The sequence below is a fragment of the Dermacentor variabilis genome, chromosome 9 (genome assembly GCF_050947875.1).
Source record: "Dermacentor variabilis isolate Ectoservices chromosome 9, ASM5094787v1, whole genome shotgun sequence".
Classification (NCBI taxonomy): Eukaryota; Metazoa; Arthropoda; class Arachnida; order Ixodida; family Ixodidae; genus Dermacentor; species Dermacentor variabilis.
Genome location: NC_134576.1, coordinates 46,912,256 through 46,930,575, shown reverse-complemented (window position 1 = coordinate 46,930,575; position 18,320 = coordinate 46,912,256). Strand labels below are relative to the sequence as shown.

At 49.9% G+C, this 18,320-nt stretch overlaps 1 protein-coding gene across 1 annotated transcript in view; it reads right to left on the bottom strand.

Annotated features, from left to right (window-relative positions):
• LOC142558333 (MIF4G domain-containing protein-like) overlaps positions 1 to 18,320 on the bottom strand; it is a 76,486-nt gene that overhangs the window by 20,539 nt on the left and 37,627 nt on the right. Inside the window, exons 2-4 of the mRNA XM_075670479.1 lie at positions 13,970 to 14,111; positions 7,194 to 7,312; positions 1,987 to 2,235 (exon numbers count right to left, since the gene is read on the bottom strand). Of these exons, the coding sequence (XP_075526594.1) occupies positions 1,987 to 2,235; positions 7,194 to 7,312; positions 13,970 to 14,111 (510 nt within the window). The remainder of the gene's footprint in view (positions 1 to 1,986; positions 2,236 to 7,193; positions 7,313 to 13,969; positions 14,112 to 18,320) is intronic.

Here is an 18,320-nt window from a genome sequence, read left to right as displayed (position 1 = left end):
GCTCACGCTCAGTGGCACAATGCATAGGAAGACGCCAGCCTATCATCCACAAAAGAATGGGCTTATAGAATGCCTCAACAAGACTATAGCAGGCATGCTTTGCACGTACGTCGATGTGGAGCACAATTGGGACAATATATTGCGGAACGTCGCATTCGCATATAATACGGCGCGCCAGGAAACAACCAAAATGACGTCGTTTGGTTTGATCCATGGTCCTGATGTCACTACGATGCTTGACGCTATGCTGCCTCATGACTGCAATGATTGACACGAAGATGCCGCAGAATTCACTGAGCGCGCCGAGGAAGCACGACAGCTCGCGCGCGTCAGAATAACTACACAGCAAGAAGGTGACGCCCGACGATGCAATCTCTACCACCAATTTGTCGCCTATACACCCGGGGAAAGTGTCGGTTTGGTATCCGGTACCACGCCGAGGTCTCGGAGAAACATCTACGCCGATACTTCGGACCATACAAGGTTCGGCGCCGTATTAACGACGCGAATTGCGAGGTCGTGGGTGACGGTTAATGCAGCTCCAAACGCCGTCAACAGGTGCCTAAGATAGTGCACGTGGTGCGCATGAAGTCGTATCTTTCCGAATGATGCGGACACCGACAAGCTGTTTATAGAGTCTAACGACTACCATTTGATGAGCATCGGGACGGTGTTCGCTCTGAAGGGAAAGTGATGCCGCGTCACTATCTGTGCCCAATACACACTGACGGCGACAAAAACGACGACTGGAGCCGCTCGGGAGTACGAACATGACAAACAAAAGACAAAGACGTTCTTTTATGCTGGCCTTCATCTTGCACGCCCTTTTCGAGTACAGCGCGGTACTGATACTTGCCGCAATAAAGCCCCTGTGTTTTGTGACGTGCGACAATATGTACATTTACGGATCAAGTATTTATCCGCCTTGAGCGCCTCTAGCAGAAAAAATACGAATTAAAGTATGCGATTAAATTACAGTAATTGCGCGCTTCATGTTGTAGCGCGCCGCGGTTGATTTTTCCCTTTCTGTGGCGATCGCTGGAACTTGAGTGTGCGGGGCTTGATACGGGTTCTTCTGGAATTTTTACAGCTCCATTTCGTCACTTAGTGGCTATGGCAAGTGCTTGCTTAATGGCTATGGAGTTGGGTTGCTAAGCACGAGGTCGCGTAATCGAATCCCGGCCACGGTGGCTGCATATATCGACGGGGGCGAAATGCGAAAACACCCGTTTACTTAGCTTTAGGTGCACGTTAAAGAACCCCAGGTGGTTCAAATTTCCGGAGTCCCCAACTACGGCGTGTCTCATAATCAGAAAGTGGTTTTGGCACGTAACACCGCATAATTTAATTAAAGGTTATCTTAAACATTGCGGAAGCTAAAAAAAAGAAAGGAGCTCCATAAGGTAGGTAAGAAGAAAGCTTGCCAAAGGAAAGAGCAAGTTACGTAAATGATATTGCGCGACAAAAAAAAAAAAAGAAGTAACCGACACGGACGTGAGAGAAGACGACACACCAAGCGCATGGTGTGTCGTCTTCTCTCACGTCCGTGTCGTTTTTTTGTCGTGCAATATCATTTACGTAATGGATTACCAACTTGCCCGGAATGCTGCTCTCATAAAGAGCAAGTTGTATACACTAAACGATAAGCTTGACAATGCTTCGGCTATATCATCATAATCGTCATCGGTTATTTCAGCGATGTAGTAAAGGCAGTAAACGGGGCTAATAACTGTACCAGTGCGAAGTTTAGTAGACAACATTCGGTCAAATAAAGAAACCAGAGTGTTGTAAGACGATGCTCTACTTATCCCTCTATTGCTGAACCGTACAGCCGTGGTCACAGCGCTCTGCCGATGGCAAGTCGACACACCAGCACCCCATTTCCGCCATGGTGGCATGAAACTCCACACGTGCGCCGTGGTCTACGAGATCGCGTGCACGATTTCGGGGGCCCCACCTGCACGGTAATGCACGACATAAACTCACCTCAGCGTTGCCGCCAACCGTTGGCCACAGAATGACGAGGGAGCACTCGCAGACGAGCGCAGCCAAGTACACGCTGTCGCTGGTTGCCTTGATGCGCCTCAGTCCCAGGAACAGCTCCGTCACCAGGACAACGTAGGTCGTCCAACGACGCGGGCATCCTTCGGGCGCATCCAGAAGCTCCCCGCGCCGATGGAACCATTTACGGACGGTGTTGATGAGAGTCCACGAGAAAGCCGTGGTCTTGGCCCTCTGAGCAGGGGATGGAAAGGAACACACAAGTAGAAAGCAGACTCAACTCTCAGTTTTAGGCCGTGCGAAACATCCACGGTTTAGTCGACATTAGTTGTTACGAAACACATAAATGTTCTTCGGCGAACGGCTACTGCTCTTGCTAGGTGTGTATACTAAAGGTCTGATGTATATAAACATATGCATATAAGCACATATCCAGTGGCACTGAGTATGAGCGTCCCTAAAGATCTACGTGATTCTGCAAATGAATTTCTTTAACGCAGGCTGTATATCGTAGAATAGACTACAGAATAAAGCGAGCGCAATGCACGTCTCCGGAGTGCTCCGGTATCAACCCCCGCAGAGAGGGATTGCGCTCAAGCAAAGCTATCCTGCCATTACATTTCTAGTAGATTTTCTTTTTTTTTTTGACGTCAACCAAGCATGGTATATTGAATTTAACACCTACTTCAGCCGACTGACAGAAGAGGTTCGTATGCACGGGTCCTTTACTTAAAATGAAGATGCGAGTGTGTAGATGTAGTTAAAAAATTCACGCAGGAACTGCTCTGGGAGCTGTCTAAGTATGCGTAAGCATTGTGCCATTTGCTCATCTCCACAGCAGTCCGGTGTCATTATCGATGCTATGAAACTTGATCCGACCAGTACAAACGACAGCGCTGCGGTGACACGCACTGCTGCCGACGGGGGTGCAAGGTGAACCGATGAGGCCAGCAAAGTACTGCAGGTGGCTGCGCCAGGTGCTCTGAAGACGTTCCGGTCATGGTAAACAGTTATCGCTCTTCAGCGATTCAGCCATCCGCGTCGAACCATTATGGATGGATGGATGGAGCAACTTTATAGAAAGGTCCTGCGAGCTACGGGGCGCAAGGTCCCATAGAGCGGGCTACTCCCACGTTGGGACCGGGAGCTGGAACTCCCTGGCCGCATCGTGGGATCGCTGGACGGCCTAGAGCTGCTCCGCCAGGTCCGTGCTGCGTAATGCGTCTTGTAGCTTGGCGGAGTCTTGATCCTTGTTTGCGTGGGTCCGACCACACGGCCAGAGCAAGTGATGTACGTCTAGTGTGCTATGGCAATTTTCGCAATATGATGTTTTGTATAGGTCAGGCATGTAGTGGTGTAGTCTGTTCTGCGTGGGGTACGTGTTTGTTTGAAGCATTCTGAACGTCAGGGCTTGAGGCCTGGTGAGCTTATTGTGAGGTGGGCTGTATATTCTGCGGTCTAGATAAAAGTGCTTTATGATCTCGTTATATGTGGAGGGAGGGTCCCGATTCTCGCTGGGATGGTCACGACCAGAATAGGGGGCGTCGCGGAAGGTTAGGTCTCGCGCGCTCCTGTGAGCCATGTCATTGAGATTGCGAGGGGCGTCCTCGATCTCTCCGAGGTGTGCCGGGAACCAGCAGATGGTGTGATGCTGCAGCGGTGCGGATCTATTGATTATTTGTAGTGCTTGTCTTGCAACTGCTCCTTTCTGAAAGGCTTTGACGGCCGAGCGTGAATCGCTGTAGACGTGGGTGGTGGTCGGGTCTGTGAGCGCGAGTGCGATGGCAACCTGTTCTGCTATCTCGGACTTGTGGGTCTTCACTTTGAGAGCGTTTCTCACTTGACCTTGCTTATTGATCGTGGTGGCAACGAAGGCTTTCCTGGTTGGGTACTGTGCCGCGTCAACGAAACAGGCTAGGATCTTCTTATCACGTATTTCGCGCAGGATGAACGATCCGCGTGCCAGCCTCCGGGTTGATGGTGCGCGGGGTTCATGTTCCGCGGCAGTGGGCGAACCGTGTAAAAGTTTGCTGACGTGTGGAATGGTTCCTCCGTCTGTTGTTCTGAGAGGAATGACGTGTGTGTCTCTGATTTCGTTCTTTGGTTTGGGACCGCTCCTCGATGGTTTGTAGACGAGGAGCTCCGACTTCGCAGGTGAACATCGCAGGCAGGTGGGAGAGAGGTATTCCTCGATCACGTCGATCGCTTCCTGCAGAGCGCCTTCAATTGATCCCAGGCTACCTCCGGGGACCCAGAGCGTTACGTCATCGGCGTATATCTTCTGGTAGTGCTCCATTCCTCCAGATTTTGTTGATTTCCTCTGTGAGGGTTTCGATTGAAGTTTCGTCGAGGTTTCTAAGTGCCTTGTTAGTTACGCCATCCGGCCCGGCGCTGACTGCAACAATACATTCGAACCATTATGAACCTTGATCAACTGCACTATACGCGCTGTAATGTACGCTGCGCTGTACGCTTGGCACGGCGGTGTGGACCGTATCTTGAAAGCGATGTGCGACGCCGACAGAGAGTATTGACTGCTGATAGCTTGGTGCGCTGTGTTTTCGCCGCCTGTTAAGCGTTGAAGAGAGACGCATGGGTTCATATCTTGAAAGCGGTCTGCGAAACGAGCAAAGTGCGGCGTATGCTGCGAGCTCCATGAGCGCCATGTTCCTGCCATGTCGTTCACGCTGAAGCGAGAGGCAGCACGGAGGTGACTTAGCTCGCTTCTGCGGGCGCTATTTCGAAAGCGACCGTCTTACATGACGGACGGACAATTTTGTTGTCTAAGCATATAAGTGATTACACATTTAAAGGTGGACGTCATACGCACGTGTCAATTATTTTTTTCTCTTTCCTTTCTTTATTTTTGTGACAAGAATAAGCTGTTACAGAAAAGTGTGTGGAACTCGCTCAAGATGTTTTGCTATAAAGAAAGCTTTAATGACGTATCCTAAAAGGACACTTTATAGCGCATTGCTATATTACCTTCCTTACCGCAATACCAAAAGTGTCGCTCTTGTTGTGATAAGTGGATAGAAAATGCAACCACGGTTGGCTGACGACACCGACTTGAATTTGTCGAACAAGCTTGTCCTTACGCAATGGACTTTGATAGCGCCGGTTGAGGCTTCCTTAACCTGTTGGAGTATAAGATGGACTACATTGAATTCTAAAACCCGTACACTGCATTTAGACAGTTACGAGAATAACAAGGGCGATGCAACGGCCGAAATACAAGAAAATACTTTGAAATTAGCCGCGTCAACCTGACGTGTGCCGGTGCTGGTATTTAGGGCGTGAAACAAGCAATTGAAGTGTGGTCTTGTTTGCATGATAACTAGTTTGGACTTCTTCCAGTGTACCCGCGCTTCATTTTGGTTTCGTGTGTAGTATGGAATGTCCAACGTTACTTACATTGTACAGAGCATGAGTCGTAGCTACAAGGACAAACCAATGGCTACTGCAGGCCGTGTGCAGCTAGCCGTTCGCCTGTATGCGCACACGTCCTGCTGTTTCGTGGCCTTATTAGAATGGCGAATTGGGCAAGTCGGTACCACCCATCGTTTACAGCACCTCTTTTTGACACGGACAGGCAAAAGAACACGGTACAACCACACAATCATGTGCTCTTTCGCTTGTACGTGTCAAAAAGTGATGCTGTAAAAGATGTTTCCTTGTCTGACGCAAACACTGTAAAGGAAGATGCTATTATTGGAAAACCATTTACAGCTCCGCCCACTGCTCCACCACAAACTTCATTTCAAGCTTGTTGTTTGGATTAAAGCGCAAGAACAAGAGAGGGACAGAAGATAATATCTAGCGCTGAAAACAGTCAAGGCCTTAATTTCATTTCTTGTACATCGAGCACTATTAAAAGTCTACGGCTTGAACCGCATGCTATCATGGCGTGCTGTTCGCTCTTCTGTCCCCTCTGTTTATCTTGCACTGTTGATCAAAACTTTAAGCCGTGTTTTATAGCAACAAGTCCAATCTTACACTCTTTCTCATTTCAAAGTTCTCACAGTGAACGCATTAGTGTGAACCTTCTACACGATGTCGCCAACCATGTTTGTTAACTGCCTGTAAAATTCTATCGGACGATGTGTTTCTTATAACCACCAACATGGCCGCGGGGATAGGGGGGCCAGGGAGTCATTTAATGTCTCTCCCCCCCCCCCCCCCCATTTCTCATCCATTGCCCGCTCGACTGCTTAGGAAGGTGAAGGACGTAGTGGGCACAACTGAGTGGAGATTCGTTAGTTCTATGCCTCACAAGCGCCTTCGATGGTTGCACCTTCCTTGTTGCACCTTCCTTGTGAGGAAGCAGGGCACTTCTCTGTCTGCCATCTTTGCTTCGATCCGTCCGCATGAGTCAAGGGACCGCAGACTTTTGCTTTAAATAAGTGAGAATACGGCAGGCATGAGATGAACGGCCGCTGCAAGATAGCTCGAGCCCCCTACTGAAAAGCCCTGCATACGCCTCTGACTACCATCTTGTGTACCAGAAACACTTGCCAACCTATTTAGGACGTAACCTGAAGCTCAATGTCAGGTCAGCAAACTACATAAAAACTTGGTAAACTCCGCTGTTTTCTATCTAAATATACGGAGAGCATTAGAAGCTGACTAGCCACATAGCTGGCTTGGATAGCATTGCCTCCTGATTATATCAACTCAGCACGAAAAGACCACTGATTGCGCACCATCATTACGATTGTCTGATCTCTGCTATGGCGTTTACTTTCGAAGACAACGCCGAAGAAAAATCCGGCGTGTCGACGAGAAAACCAGGCTGAAATGACGTATTTAGGCAGGAGTTAGAAAACCTTGCGGCAGGCCGTGCTGTGCATCTATAAGGAGGAATGCAGGAATGTATAAAAGTAATGAGACAAATATACGGAGTATGAGGTATAATTAATTCACTTGTATCTTGTACCTCTGTTTGAAATACTTATCACATCAGTACGTGACATCTGCTCCTTGAATTTAGCGATACAATTTAAATGTCTTTGCCCAGCCACGGCCATGCACCTGTGCTATCCTATACTGGCTGTTACCGTTGTCTTCCGTAAATGCCAAACGCAATGTCACATTCCTCGGTGTAGGCAATGTCAGGTCACTCTTATAACAAGTCTAAAAGACAAACGCCTGCAGGCAGATAACACAGGCCGTTCATGAATTGGCCAACTTACTGCGATAAAGAAGACGCAGAGGCAGGCCACCGTTCCTGCGTTTTCACCGCCTCGTATGACGCTTTCGCAGAAGGCTTCCGCGAGTTCCACCCACTGAACGGCCTTTACCACAGCCGGGTCTGTGCCATAGTGAAGCCAAGAAGCTCACGTCAGCACACTGAATGCACCGAAAATTTCACGAGTTTCTCCTTCAAAGCTGCAAGCACATAATTATAAAAGCATCATAATCTACCGGAAATTACAAACTCCACTAGACTTCGTATGTGTTTTTTTTTTTGCCAGTGGCACAACATTTTGACAATAAGCGAGATCAAATTGCTTTAGGATAGAAAGGCGGCAAAGTCATCGCTTAGCACGTAAACGCCATCACACGGGCATGTCAGTACAGTAAATAAAACATGTTCTTTACTTGCATATGGATCGTATATTGTTAACGAAGAGTTGCGAAGAAATGGTTTTGTTTACAAGAGATGGACGATGATCGTAGCGTGATCGTAGTGCAGCCCGGCCTCTCAAACTCCTCGTCCTCTTCGTCTTCTTTCTTGTCCGTGCCTTTCGTATCTGTTACATTTCCCCACAAGCAGACGAAGCCCGCGGGGCGAGTCAGGATGGACAAGCAGGGTAGAAAGGCTTCAGTCGAGCAATATGAGTCAGCTGAGTTCTGCTTGATCGCCGACCATTGCACAGTAGGCGAGCTATGACGTAAGTGAGTTCGCTCAGGCGGTCCGCAACTAAAGATAGGCCTGAATATTGTGACAAGAACTTTTGGCACAATCCACGCTTGCGTTGCGTTGTCCAAAGAAAGACCAAGTCACCTTTTCCCAACGATACTTGTACGTGACGGTCGTCGTATCGCTCTTTCGACCGACTTTGCGAGGCCTGAGTACGAAGACGAGCTATTCGACGGGCTTCTTCGGCGAGACACAAAGTCTTCGATACAGAATCATCACTGTGCCGAACGAAGGGTAAGAAAGTGTCCAGAGGGCTTCGCGGTAACCTTGCATACAGGAGACAAAATGGGCTATAGTTCGTGGTTTCGTGCTTCGCCGTGTTGTATGCGTTAGTGATGAAGGGCAGCACATCGTCCCAGTTCTTATGATTGGAGGAGACGTACATGGCAAGCATGTTGGTCAGCGTTCTGTTTGTCCTTTCAACGAGGCCATTGTTCTGTGGATGATACGGCGCGCGATGACGGCACTGAAGTGCACAAGCGAAGTAACTCTTCAATGGCATCAGCAGTGAACTGGCGACCACGGTCGCTGATGATGACACGTGGTGGGCCATGACGATGGACCACGGAACGCAGCATGAAGATCGCCACGCAAGCGGTGGTGGAAGATGGTATGGCTGCAGTTTCTGCATACCGTGTAAGATGGTCTACGCAAACAATTATCCAACCGTTCTTGTTGTTAGATAACGGGAATCAACCCAAAAGGTCAACGCCTACTTGCTCGAACGGCGTACTGGGTGGTGTCAATGGCCGAAGGGGACCCGGGGCTACGGTGGTCGGTCGCTTGTGACGTTGGCACGTTTCACAACTAGCGACATAGCGCTTGGTTGTTTCGTACATCTTGGGGCAGTAAAAGCGCTCCTGCGTGCGGTGTAGCGTTCGTACGAAGCCGAAATGGCCGGATGTCACATCGTCATGCATGGCGCGTAGAACGTCGGAGCGGAGACTCTCGGGGACAACAAGCAGAAAATGCGCTCCATGCCCGGAGTAATTAGTTTTGTAGAGTAATTTATCATGTACAGTAAAGCGACCGCAGCACTGAGAAGTACGGGCGGCGAGAAAAAGTGGATCGAGGGTAACATCACTCCGTTGTTCTCGCTGAAAGGCTGCCGCGTGAGGGAACGTAGAAGTAACAGCAGCGAGACAGTCGTCAAAATTCTCAGCATCGCAGTCGGCAGCCGCAAGAGGAATCCGAGAGAGGCAGTCTGCGTAAGCGTGACGACGGCCACTCTTGTACGACACCACAAAGTTGTATTCCTGGAGGCGCAGCGCCCAACGTGCGAGGCGACCAGAGGGATCGCGCAAACCGACCAGCCAGCATAAAGAATGATGGTCGGTGATAATCTTGAATGGTCTACCGTAAAGATAACACCGAAACTTCTGTATGGCGAAAACAGCTGCCAGACATTCCTGTTCCGTAACCGTATAATTGCGTTCAGATTTGCTCAGGCAACGGCTGGCATATGCGACAACATGTTCTGCGCCACTGTGACGTTGTACAAGCATCGCTCCTATCCCAATTCCACTAGCATCAGTGTGAACTTCAGTCGGAAAGATGGATCGAAGTGACGCAAGAGGGCTGCTGACGCTAATATAAGCTTCAGTTGAGAGAATTATGCGTCACACTCTGGTGTCCAATTGAAGGATGCATTTTGTCGCGAAATACTTGTCAACGGGTAAACGATGTCGGCAAACCGGGGGAACAAAACGACGAAAATACGAACATAGGCCAACGAATGAGCGAAGTTCTCGTGTTTATTGCGTTGGCTTGAAGAAGCTCAGCGCTTCAATCTTACGAGGACCGGGTCTGACGCCATCCTTGTCGACTAAGTGTCCCAGGACCAGTGTTTGACGTTCGCCAAACCGACATTTTTTTTAGTTTAGAACCAGTCCGGCTTTCTCAATGCAGTCGAGAGGCTGAGGCGTTCGTTATGTTCTTCAAACGAGCGGCCAAAGATTACAACATCATCGAGGTAACACATGCAGATCTCCCACTTTAGACCACGTAGTGCTGTGTCCATGAATCTTTCGAAGGTGGCAGGAGCATTGCAAAGGCCGAAAGGCATAACATTAAATTCGAATAGGCCATCTGGAGTCACGAAAACGGTCTTTTTCTAGTCAGCAGGGTCCATGGGTATTTGCCAATACCCCGATCGCAAATGAACTGTTGAGAAGTAAGAAGCAGCGTGTAAGCAATCAATGACGTCATCGATTCGCGGTAGTGGATAGACATCCTTCTTCGTCACTGCGTTTAGATGTCTGTAATCCACGCAGAATCTCCAGGAGCCATCTTTTTTTCGGACCAGGATTACTTGGGCTGCCCATTGTCTAGACGACTCTTGAACGATACCTTTGTTCATCATCTCCTTGACTTGCTCTGCAATAACTTTGCGCTAGGAGGATGACACTCGGTAGGGCTTCTGGCGGATGGGGTGTGCGGAGCCGGTATCTATCCTGTGACGAGCGCGGGACGAAGGTAAATGAAGGGGTGCATCTCCATGCGTGAAGTCGAATGCAGCCTCATGCCTGGCAAGGACATGTACCAGTGCTTGCCGTTCCGACGTACCGAGAGCCTTGCTGATCATGCCAAGTATTAGCTCTTCAAAATGGCTATTAGCGCAAGGAGAGCAAGCTGTAGAGACGTCCGTAGTTAGGGCCGCCATTGAGTTACATGCGGCTTCATCGAAGAGAGCGATTTTCATACCGCGAGGAAGGACAACCGGCGTGGCGGAACAGTTCAGCGCCCACAATGTGGCGATTCCATTCGTCATGCACACAACAGAGCAGGGCACAAGTATATCTTCTTTAGCACAGTTCATGCGGAGAGGCCTAACTACAAGGTCCACACAAGCAGCGTCAGGAGTAGTTGCAGAAACACGAACGGGCATCAGGCACCACGATGGTGCAATCACTTCATCAAGAACACTGAGTGTGTGTGTCCCTGTCTTCGCCACGCGAGCTTTGTTCGGAATGTGCTGATTTAATTAACTTGTTCAATGATATTTCGCCTCAACCACAGTCCACGGAAGCGCCGCACTGTTCAATAAAATCGATACCAAGAATAACATCGCGCGAACAACGAGAAAGAACAAGGAATTCCGACATGAAAACTTTCCCACCCAACAAAACACTCAATACAAACATCAAGGGGATGAAGCCACTCGCCGCCTACTCCAGGAAAGGTAATACCGTTGTTCCAAGAAAACATAACTTTGTGGCCTAGACGGTTTTTGAAAGCGAGGCTCGTCACAGACATAGTCGCCCCAATATCAACTAACGCTATGGTCGGTATTTCGTCAATCGAGACATCCAATTTGTTTTTGAGCATCACAACAGGCAGAGGTATTTCTTGCAAAGACCGACAGGCGACCTCACCTCCATTGGCCGCGGATGCTAGTTTCCCGGCTGCGGTGACGAAGAACGGCGCCGAGGGGACGGAGAGTGACGGGGACGGTTATTTGGTGGCGTCAAACTCCGCTCAGAAGCTGGCGAATCGCTGCGTCTGGTCTCGAGTGAGAAGTGGTCCATTGGAAGCAAATCGGTCGTCCGCAAGTCATATGAAGTACGGGTTCTGGGTGGCGAGGACATCGGTGGTGTCCGTGATTGACGGCCTTGGCGACCATACCGAGCTATATGGCCTGTGTAACCGCAGTTGCAGCACACGGGAGAGTCGCGGTTCACAGCATCTTCCTCGAAACGAATGCTAAGCTGCTGCGGACGGCGAGAAAGTTCGTTGTCATGTGGATAACGTGTCTCTGCGGCTCGGTGAAATCCGTTATATCGTGTATAAGTAGCGTCGTGGTAGTAGGGTCGGTGCTGTTCTTGTCGCGGCCTGACAGAAGTTACAGGGCCTCGTGGGTAAAAACGCGGCTGCCCCCGCTGTGGCCGAGCGTCATAAGTAGGACCTCTGTCGTAGAGACGTGGCTGCTGTCGGGGCGCGATTTCATAATCCTCAGTGCCCCTCGCCGCAGGATACAGGGAGAAGAATGCCACGTTTGGCTCAAAATCTGGTGGTAGGCGGAAGCTATGAGTGCCTGGATGTGTCACTTGCGCGTGGAGGCTGAGCTCTTCCCAAACTATTCGTCGGATCGTTGATGCCAGATCGAGGTGCTCGTTGCTGTCCACGCTTGCAACTGTCGTCACATTGGCTAGCCTGACAAACTTCGGCGCCTCGTCTTCAGTTGCTCGAAAGTACGACAGTGCCAAATGATGTCAGCGACGGAAGCCAGGTTGTCTTTTGCGATGAGGAAATTATAAACATCTTCGGCAATTCCTTTCAGGATGTGCCCGACTTTGTCTTCCTCAAACATTCCAGAGTCCATCATCCTACACAGTTTTATTACCGCCTTAATGTAGGTCGTGCAGGTTTCGCCTGGCACTTGCGCACGTTGTAGTAGCGTCTGTTCTACCCCTTTCTTTTTCGTCGCCGAGTTGCCGAATCGCTATTTGATTTCCGAAACAAATCTTCCCCATGTTGTGAACGTTTCCTCGTGATTGTCGAACCACAACAACGCCGTATCCGTTAGAAAGAACACGACGTTCGAAAGCTGAGAAGCGCTGTTCCACTTGTTGGCGGCACTCACCCGGTGATAGTGGATGAGCCATTCCTCGACGTCTTCGTCCGATCTTGCGGCAAAGGGACGCGCATCTCTCAGTTGTAGAACGGAACTTGTCGGCGCAGCAGTTGGAATGGGCCGTTGTTCGTCTGCATCGTGGGACATATTCAACTCCGGTAGATTCGGTGGGAGTCCAGCAATGCGACGGCTCCGTCAAAGAACTTCTGGTTCAGCTTCCGTCTTCGGGTGTCGATTACCCCGCACCTTCCACCACAACTGTTACGAAGAGTTGAGAAGAAATGATTTTATTTACAGGAGATGGACGATGACCGTAGCGTGATCGTAGCGCAGCCCGGCCTCTCAAACTCCCCGTCCTCTTCGTCTTTCTTCTTGTCCGTGCCTTTCGTATCTATTACAATATTTATTACACAGGCCGGCGAACCAGGCCACGGTTCTTGATTAAAAGTTATTTTCCTTCTCTCTGTCTTTCACTTGCGCATGCCAGTACAGTCACTGGTAGCCTGATTCGGCTGCACCCTACGTTGGCAAGTATATTACTGAAGCTCCTCTTGCCCAGCAATACTCCCTCCCTAATATATTGAACGTGTTCGCGAGTACACGCTAGCAGTAACGGAAAGCAATTATTCCTAACAGGGAAATTGCGTTTTACACCACTACATGCCAAGCAACATACTTACAAGACACTAATAAGGGAAACACGGGGAATGCTGGAGATGGAAATTCAAGACGATGAGCAAAACGATAACAAGGTGGAAGCAGGAGCCAACGTTTCGACAAGTGCACTTGTCTTCTTTAAGGCGACGTATGCTTTCTTCGCCACAGTATATGTACTAATACTAATAACACACTAATAAGGTTATGCTTAGAGTACGACGATTTCATCTGGAGTTCACATAAAAAATATCTCATTAATAAAATAGAACGTATGCAAAAGCTAGCAGTCAGATTTATGCATTCTGATTACTCAAGGCAGTCTAGTGCTTCAGGTTTTCTCGGAAGGGCAAACGTTAAAGCACTTTCGCAGAGAAGAATAATTTCATGACAAATTCATTTATCAATCACATCAAGGCCATTTGAACACAATGTGTTCTAATTACCTACGACACCCTCACGAGCACTCATCGGGACTGAGTTATTCCAAAACAATCCGCCAACCATTAAGTCATGTTAGCACTCACTAATGCTGCCTTCTTCAGTCTACTATCTTCCACTAGAACAATTTGTCTAGTGATATTGTGTGGTGCGATAACATTGACTCATTTACGAACCTAATACAGTGCATTGAATTTTCACCACAAATAATTACCAATTTTTGTATCTTCTACTACTGACCATTTATGTACTCACTCCTACACGGGCCGTGATGGGCCTGCAGTATATCAAAAGAAAATAGTGGCACACCAGCGAGGCTATCGAGTGTTGCGACATCTGCCTAACGCAGCTTCTCTGTCCTGCGTATATGTTGTTACCGTGTATCGCTTTCTCGACAATCTCCCGATAGTCGGCCGGCTGTCTTTGGCTCCACGAAATGGCTTCGAGGCAAAAGGAGCAACTCTCTGCTTCCGTCTCCTGGCCATTTGTAGAGGCTGGCAGCGGTGAGACAGGTGCAGCCTGGAGGACAGAAGACCAGGACAAAGTAGGCACGGAGCAAATGTCACGTAAACTTTTGGATCTCACGACAATGGTGACCGATGCGGGGGAAAGATGTGTAGATAATAAAAAAAGATTTGGGGGTTTTACGTGCCAAATCGACTTTCTGATTATGAGGCACGCCGTACTGGAGGACTCCGGAAATTTCGACCGCCCTGGGTTCTTTAACATGCACCTAAATCTAAGTACACGGGTGTCTTCGCATTTCGCCCCCATCGAAATGCGGCCGCCGTGGCCGGAATTCGATCCCGCGACCTCGTGCTCAGTAGCCAAACACCATAGCCACTGAGCAGCCACGGCGGGTATGTGTAGATTATAAGCAAATTCAATATAAATGTTTCAGAGGAATTAATACCGAACATGGGAAGCGAAACGATAATCAATGCACTTTTTTCGTTGCAGTGAGCACAGAGTGCCCAGCGCCAATAGCTTTTTTTGACACTAAGGTTTATGAGCGAACGCCAACATATTGATTAGACGAATTTGACTTACAAATGAAATTACAATGATAGACTCTTCAGAACTTTAATACAGGAGAAATGCTTCGAAGACCAAGTTAATCTTACTTCGACCTAACGAGATTAGCAATTTTGTCCGAATGGCAAAGCAGTGATAGTGCATGGCCGCGCACAAAAGCATCGAACAGCAGACACCGTTCCTACCGACCATGCGACCGAGCCTTTCGGTTTCGCCTCCTGATCACATCAGTGGCATCCGGACCCAACCTCAGTTTACAGGCAACCGCTGCATACAAAGAATTACCATGTATGGGCAGGCTCCCTAAATTCAGCTAAGGAACCGAATATCAAGCCCTGCTTTAGGCTGAGGACAGCACCAAAATTTCAACCACTTTGAGCCGCTATTTGCCACCAAATTTTCGAGGCAGACATTCTGGTGTCCAATCTGGTTACGAATAGCGACGCACATTTCTGCTTTTTTTTGTTACACCCTGACATGAATTCATGTTGGCATGCGTTTTATTAAATTTCCCTAAATTAGGTTTACTGCGATGCGCGCAGCAACCGTGCAAACACCTTCAATATACAGGGTGCCCAACCTAGCTGTGACAAAATTTTGAAATATGTGAGTGCCACGTAGCTAATAAGTAATTTCAAGGAATATTAGGCAACTTGCCCATTTTTTTTTACTATTGTATGTCGTACAAAGTAGGGTTGGTAATATCGGTGAATGATTATTCTAAAGCAATCAAACAAAGGCTAAAATGATGAATGATTATTGGTTAATCGAATAGAAAAATTAATTTACCAACCGTAGCACAAAACACACAACGATAAATTATGTTGCATGGTGGACAGTGCTTGGTAATATTGACACGTGTACTTATCTTTATCGGGCGACCACGTTTCGCCGCCTAACGAATATAATCGCACAGCGCGGGACGCGCCTGCATGTATCCGAAGTTTCTGGAAAGTTATGGATGCTTCTATCCGGCTGTCTGTTGTAGCCGAGCGTTTTGTTATCTGATTTCATCGCGTGACGCGAATGGTGTAGAACTTTGTGGAAGGCACGCGGGTCCGAACGGTTAATCTGGAACATTCGACGACCGATCTATAAAAGCCGACGCGCTTGACCCGCAGATCAGATTTACGACGATCGCCGACTGTGTTCGCCGCTCTCGTTGTGCTTTAAGTGTAGCCTGTTTTGTGGGCACAGGTTCGCCCAATAAAAGCAAGTTTTTGCCTTTCGCAGTATTGCTACTGTGTTCTCTGACGTCACGACCACGTGACATCTGGTGGAGGTGCTTGTGCGTTCATGTACCGAACGCCCCCACAAAGCCGCGACCCAAGCCCGAAGCCCGAGGACAGAACCAACATCGCCCAAGACCAGCGTGCTAGCCGCAGACTGCAAGGACTGCCCCCAGAGCACGGACATCTACCTGAGACGACAAAGAAGATCGTGGTCAAGACAACTCCAATGGCTGCCCCAGCGTCCCCTGTTATCCTACAACAACCTCGGGACCCACCAACCTTCCGTGGAGCAGCGACTGAAGACCCGGAATCATGGCTGGAGACCTACGAACGAATCGCAACATTCAACAACTGGGACTCCGACGAGAAGCTGCGGCATGTCTACTTCGCCTTAGAAGACACCGCCAGAACTTGGTTTGAGAACAGGGAATCGTCCTTGACAACGTGGGACCTGTTCCGTACCGGCTTCCTACGCACCTTTACAAGCGTCGTGCGCAAGAAAAGGGCTGAAGCTATGCTGGACGCCCGAGTGCAGCTACCAAACGAGAACGTTGCCATTTTTACGGAAGAAATGAGCCGTTCGTTCCGCCACGCCGACCCGGATATGGCCGAGGAGAAGAAAGTCCGCCTACTGATGCGTGGTGTAAACGAGGAACTTTTCGCCGGGATGGTAAGAAGCCCACCGAAGACCGTCGAAGAGTTTCTTCGTGAGGCGACGAACATCGAGAAGACACTCGAAATGCAGAACCGGCAATTCAACCGCCGTACAAGCTCTACCCACTACGCAGGAATTCAATCACTGGCCACGGACGATCTGCGCGAGGCCATCAGGGCCATTGTGCGCGAAGAACTGCGCAAGGTCTTGCCTTCGTCGCAGCCTCAAGTGGCCTCGATCGCCGACATCGTAAAAGAAGAGGTGCACCGATCGCTTGGCGTTCCTGAGGTGCAACCAGAACCGCCGCAGCCTCAGCCGCAAGCGATGAGCTACGCCGCCGTCGCCCGCCGTCAAGGTCCCTTTCCACGACCGCGCCAGGGCCCCGTAACGCCGCAATTCCGTCGACCACCACCGGCGCCGCCAGCACGCCCACCCGTCGCCCAGCGCAGCCACCCGAGGAAGACAGACATTTCGCGCGCTCCTGACCACCGCCCGCTCTGCTACCACTGCGGAGAAGCAGGTCACGTCTACCGACGATGCCCATACCGAGAGATGGGACTGCGAGGTTTCGCCGTCAACGCGCCGCGTCCACAGCTTGGAGAGCGCCCACGTGACATCGTCGACTACCTCGCCACTACTCAATGGAGCTCTCGACGACCGTCGCGTTCGCCATCACCAGGCCGCTACCTCTCGCCGCAGCGCCGACCATACACTGGCCCAGCCCGGGGCCGGTCAGCGAGCCCATATCCGGAAAACTAAAAGCAGCAACCGATGGAGGTGCGGTTGCTGTTCGTCGAACTGACGAAGATCCGCCGCCGCCGACGAAGACGACGAAGAGACCATCTCGACGACATAATAACGACACGCCGCCGTCCCGACGAAGTCAGGAAGCCAAGACTACACCGACGAAAGACGACTTGACGACGCGACGTACCAGCTTCAATTCAACACGACGCAGCCGTGATCCGACGCCAAGACCCAACTGCAACGCAAGACAAAGAACCACCGACCTCGACGTGCTTCTAGACGGCCACGCAGTCACCGCCTTAGTCGACACAGGCGCCGATTACTCAGTCATGAGTGGACACATCGCCGTCCAGATGAAGAAGGTTAAACCTGCATGGGAAGGCCCTCAAATTCGGACCGCTGGAGGACACCTGATTACGCCGGCAGGAATGTGCATGGCAAGAATTACCATTCACGACCGGACTTACCCTGTCACCTTCGTTATCCTCCAACAGTGTTCACGAGACGTCATTCTCGGCATGGACTTCCTCAACCAACACGGCGCAGTCATCGACCTGAAGTCGAAGTCCATAACGCTGTCGGAAGATCATGCGGTACCGCCGGAGAGCCCTCATAGTCACCACGCCTTGAGTGTGCTCGAACATCAAGTCAGCATCCCGCCTCGCTCCACCATTGTCATTTCCGTAGGCACCAAAACGCCTGCCGACGTAGAAGGCGTTATCGAGGGTGACCAACGTCTGCTGCTAGACCGTGAAATTAGCGTCGCAAGAGGGATCGCTCGACTACATAGAGGGAAAACTGAAGTGTTGCTGACAAACTTCAGCCAGGAGTTCAAGCACATCAACAAGGGCACGACAATCGCGTACATCAAGGAAATTCTGGAAAACAGCAATGCGTTTGTCCTCTCGGATTCTGCCGCATCTACCCCGACGACCGTAGTTCCCGAGCCAGACTTCGACATAAATCCAAGTCTCCCCATGATTAAGCAACAACAGCTCAGAAGTCTGCTTCGACGATACAAAGAGTGCTTTTCGACGTCATCAAGGATTCGACGAACCC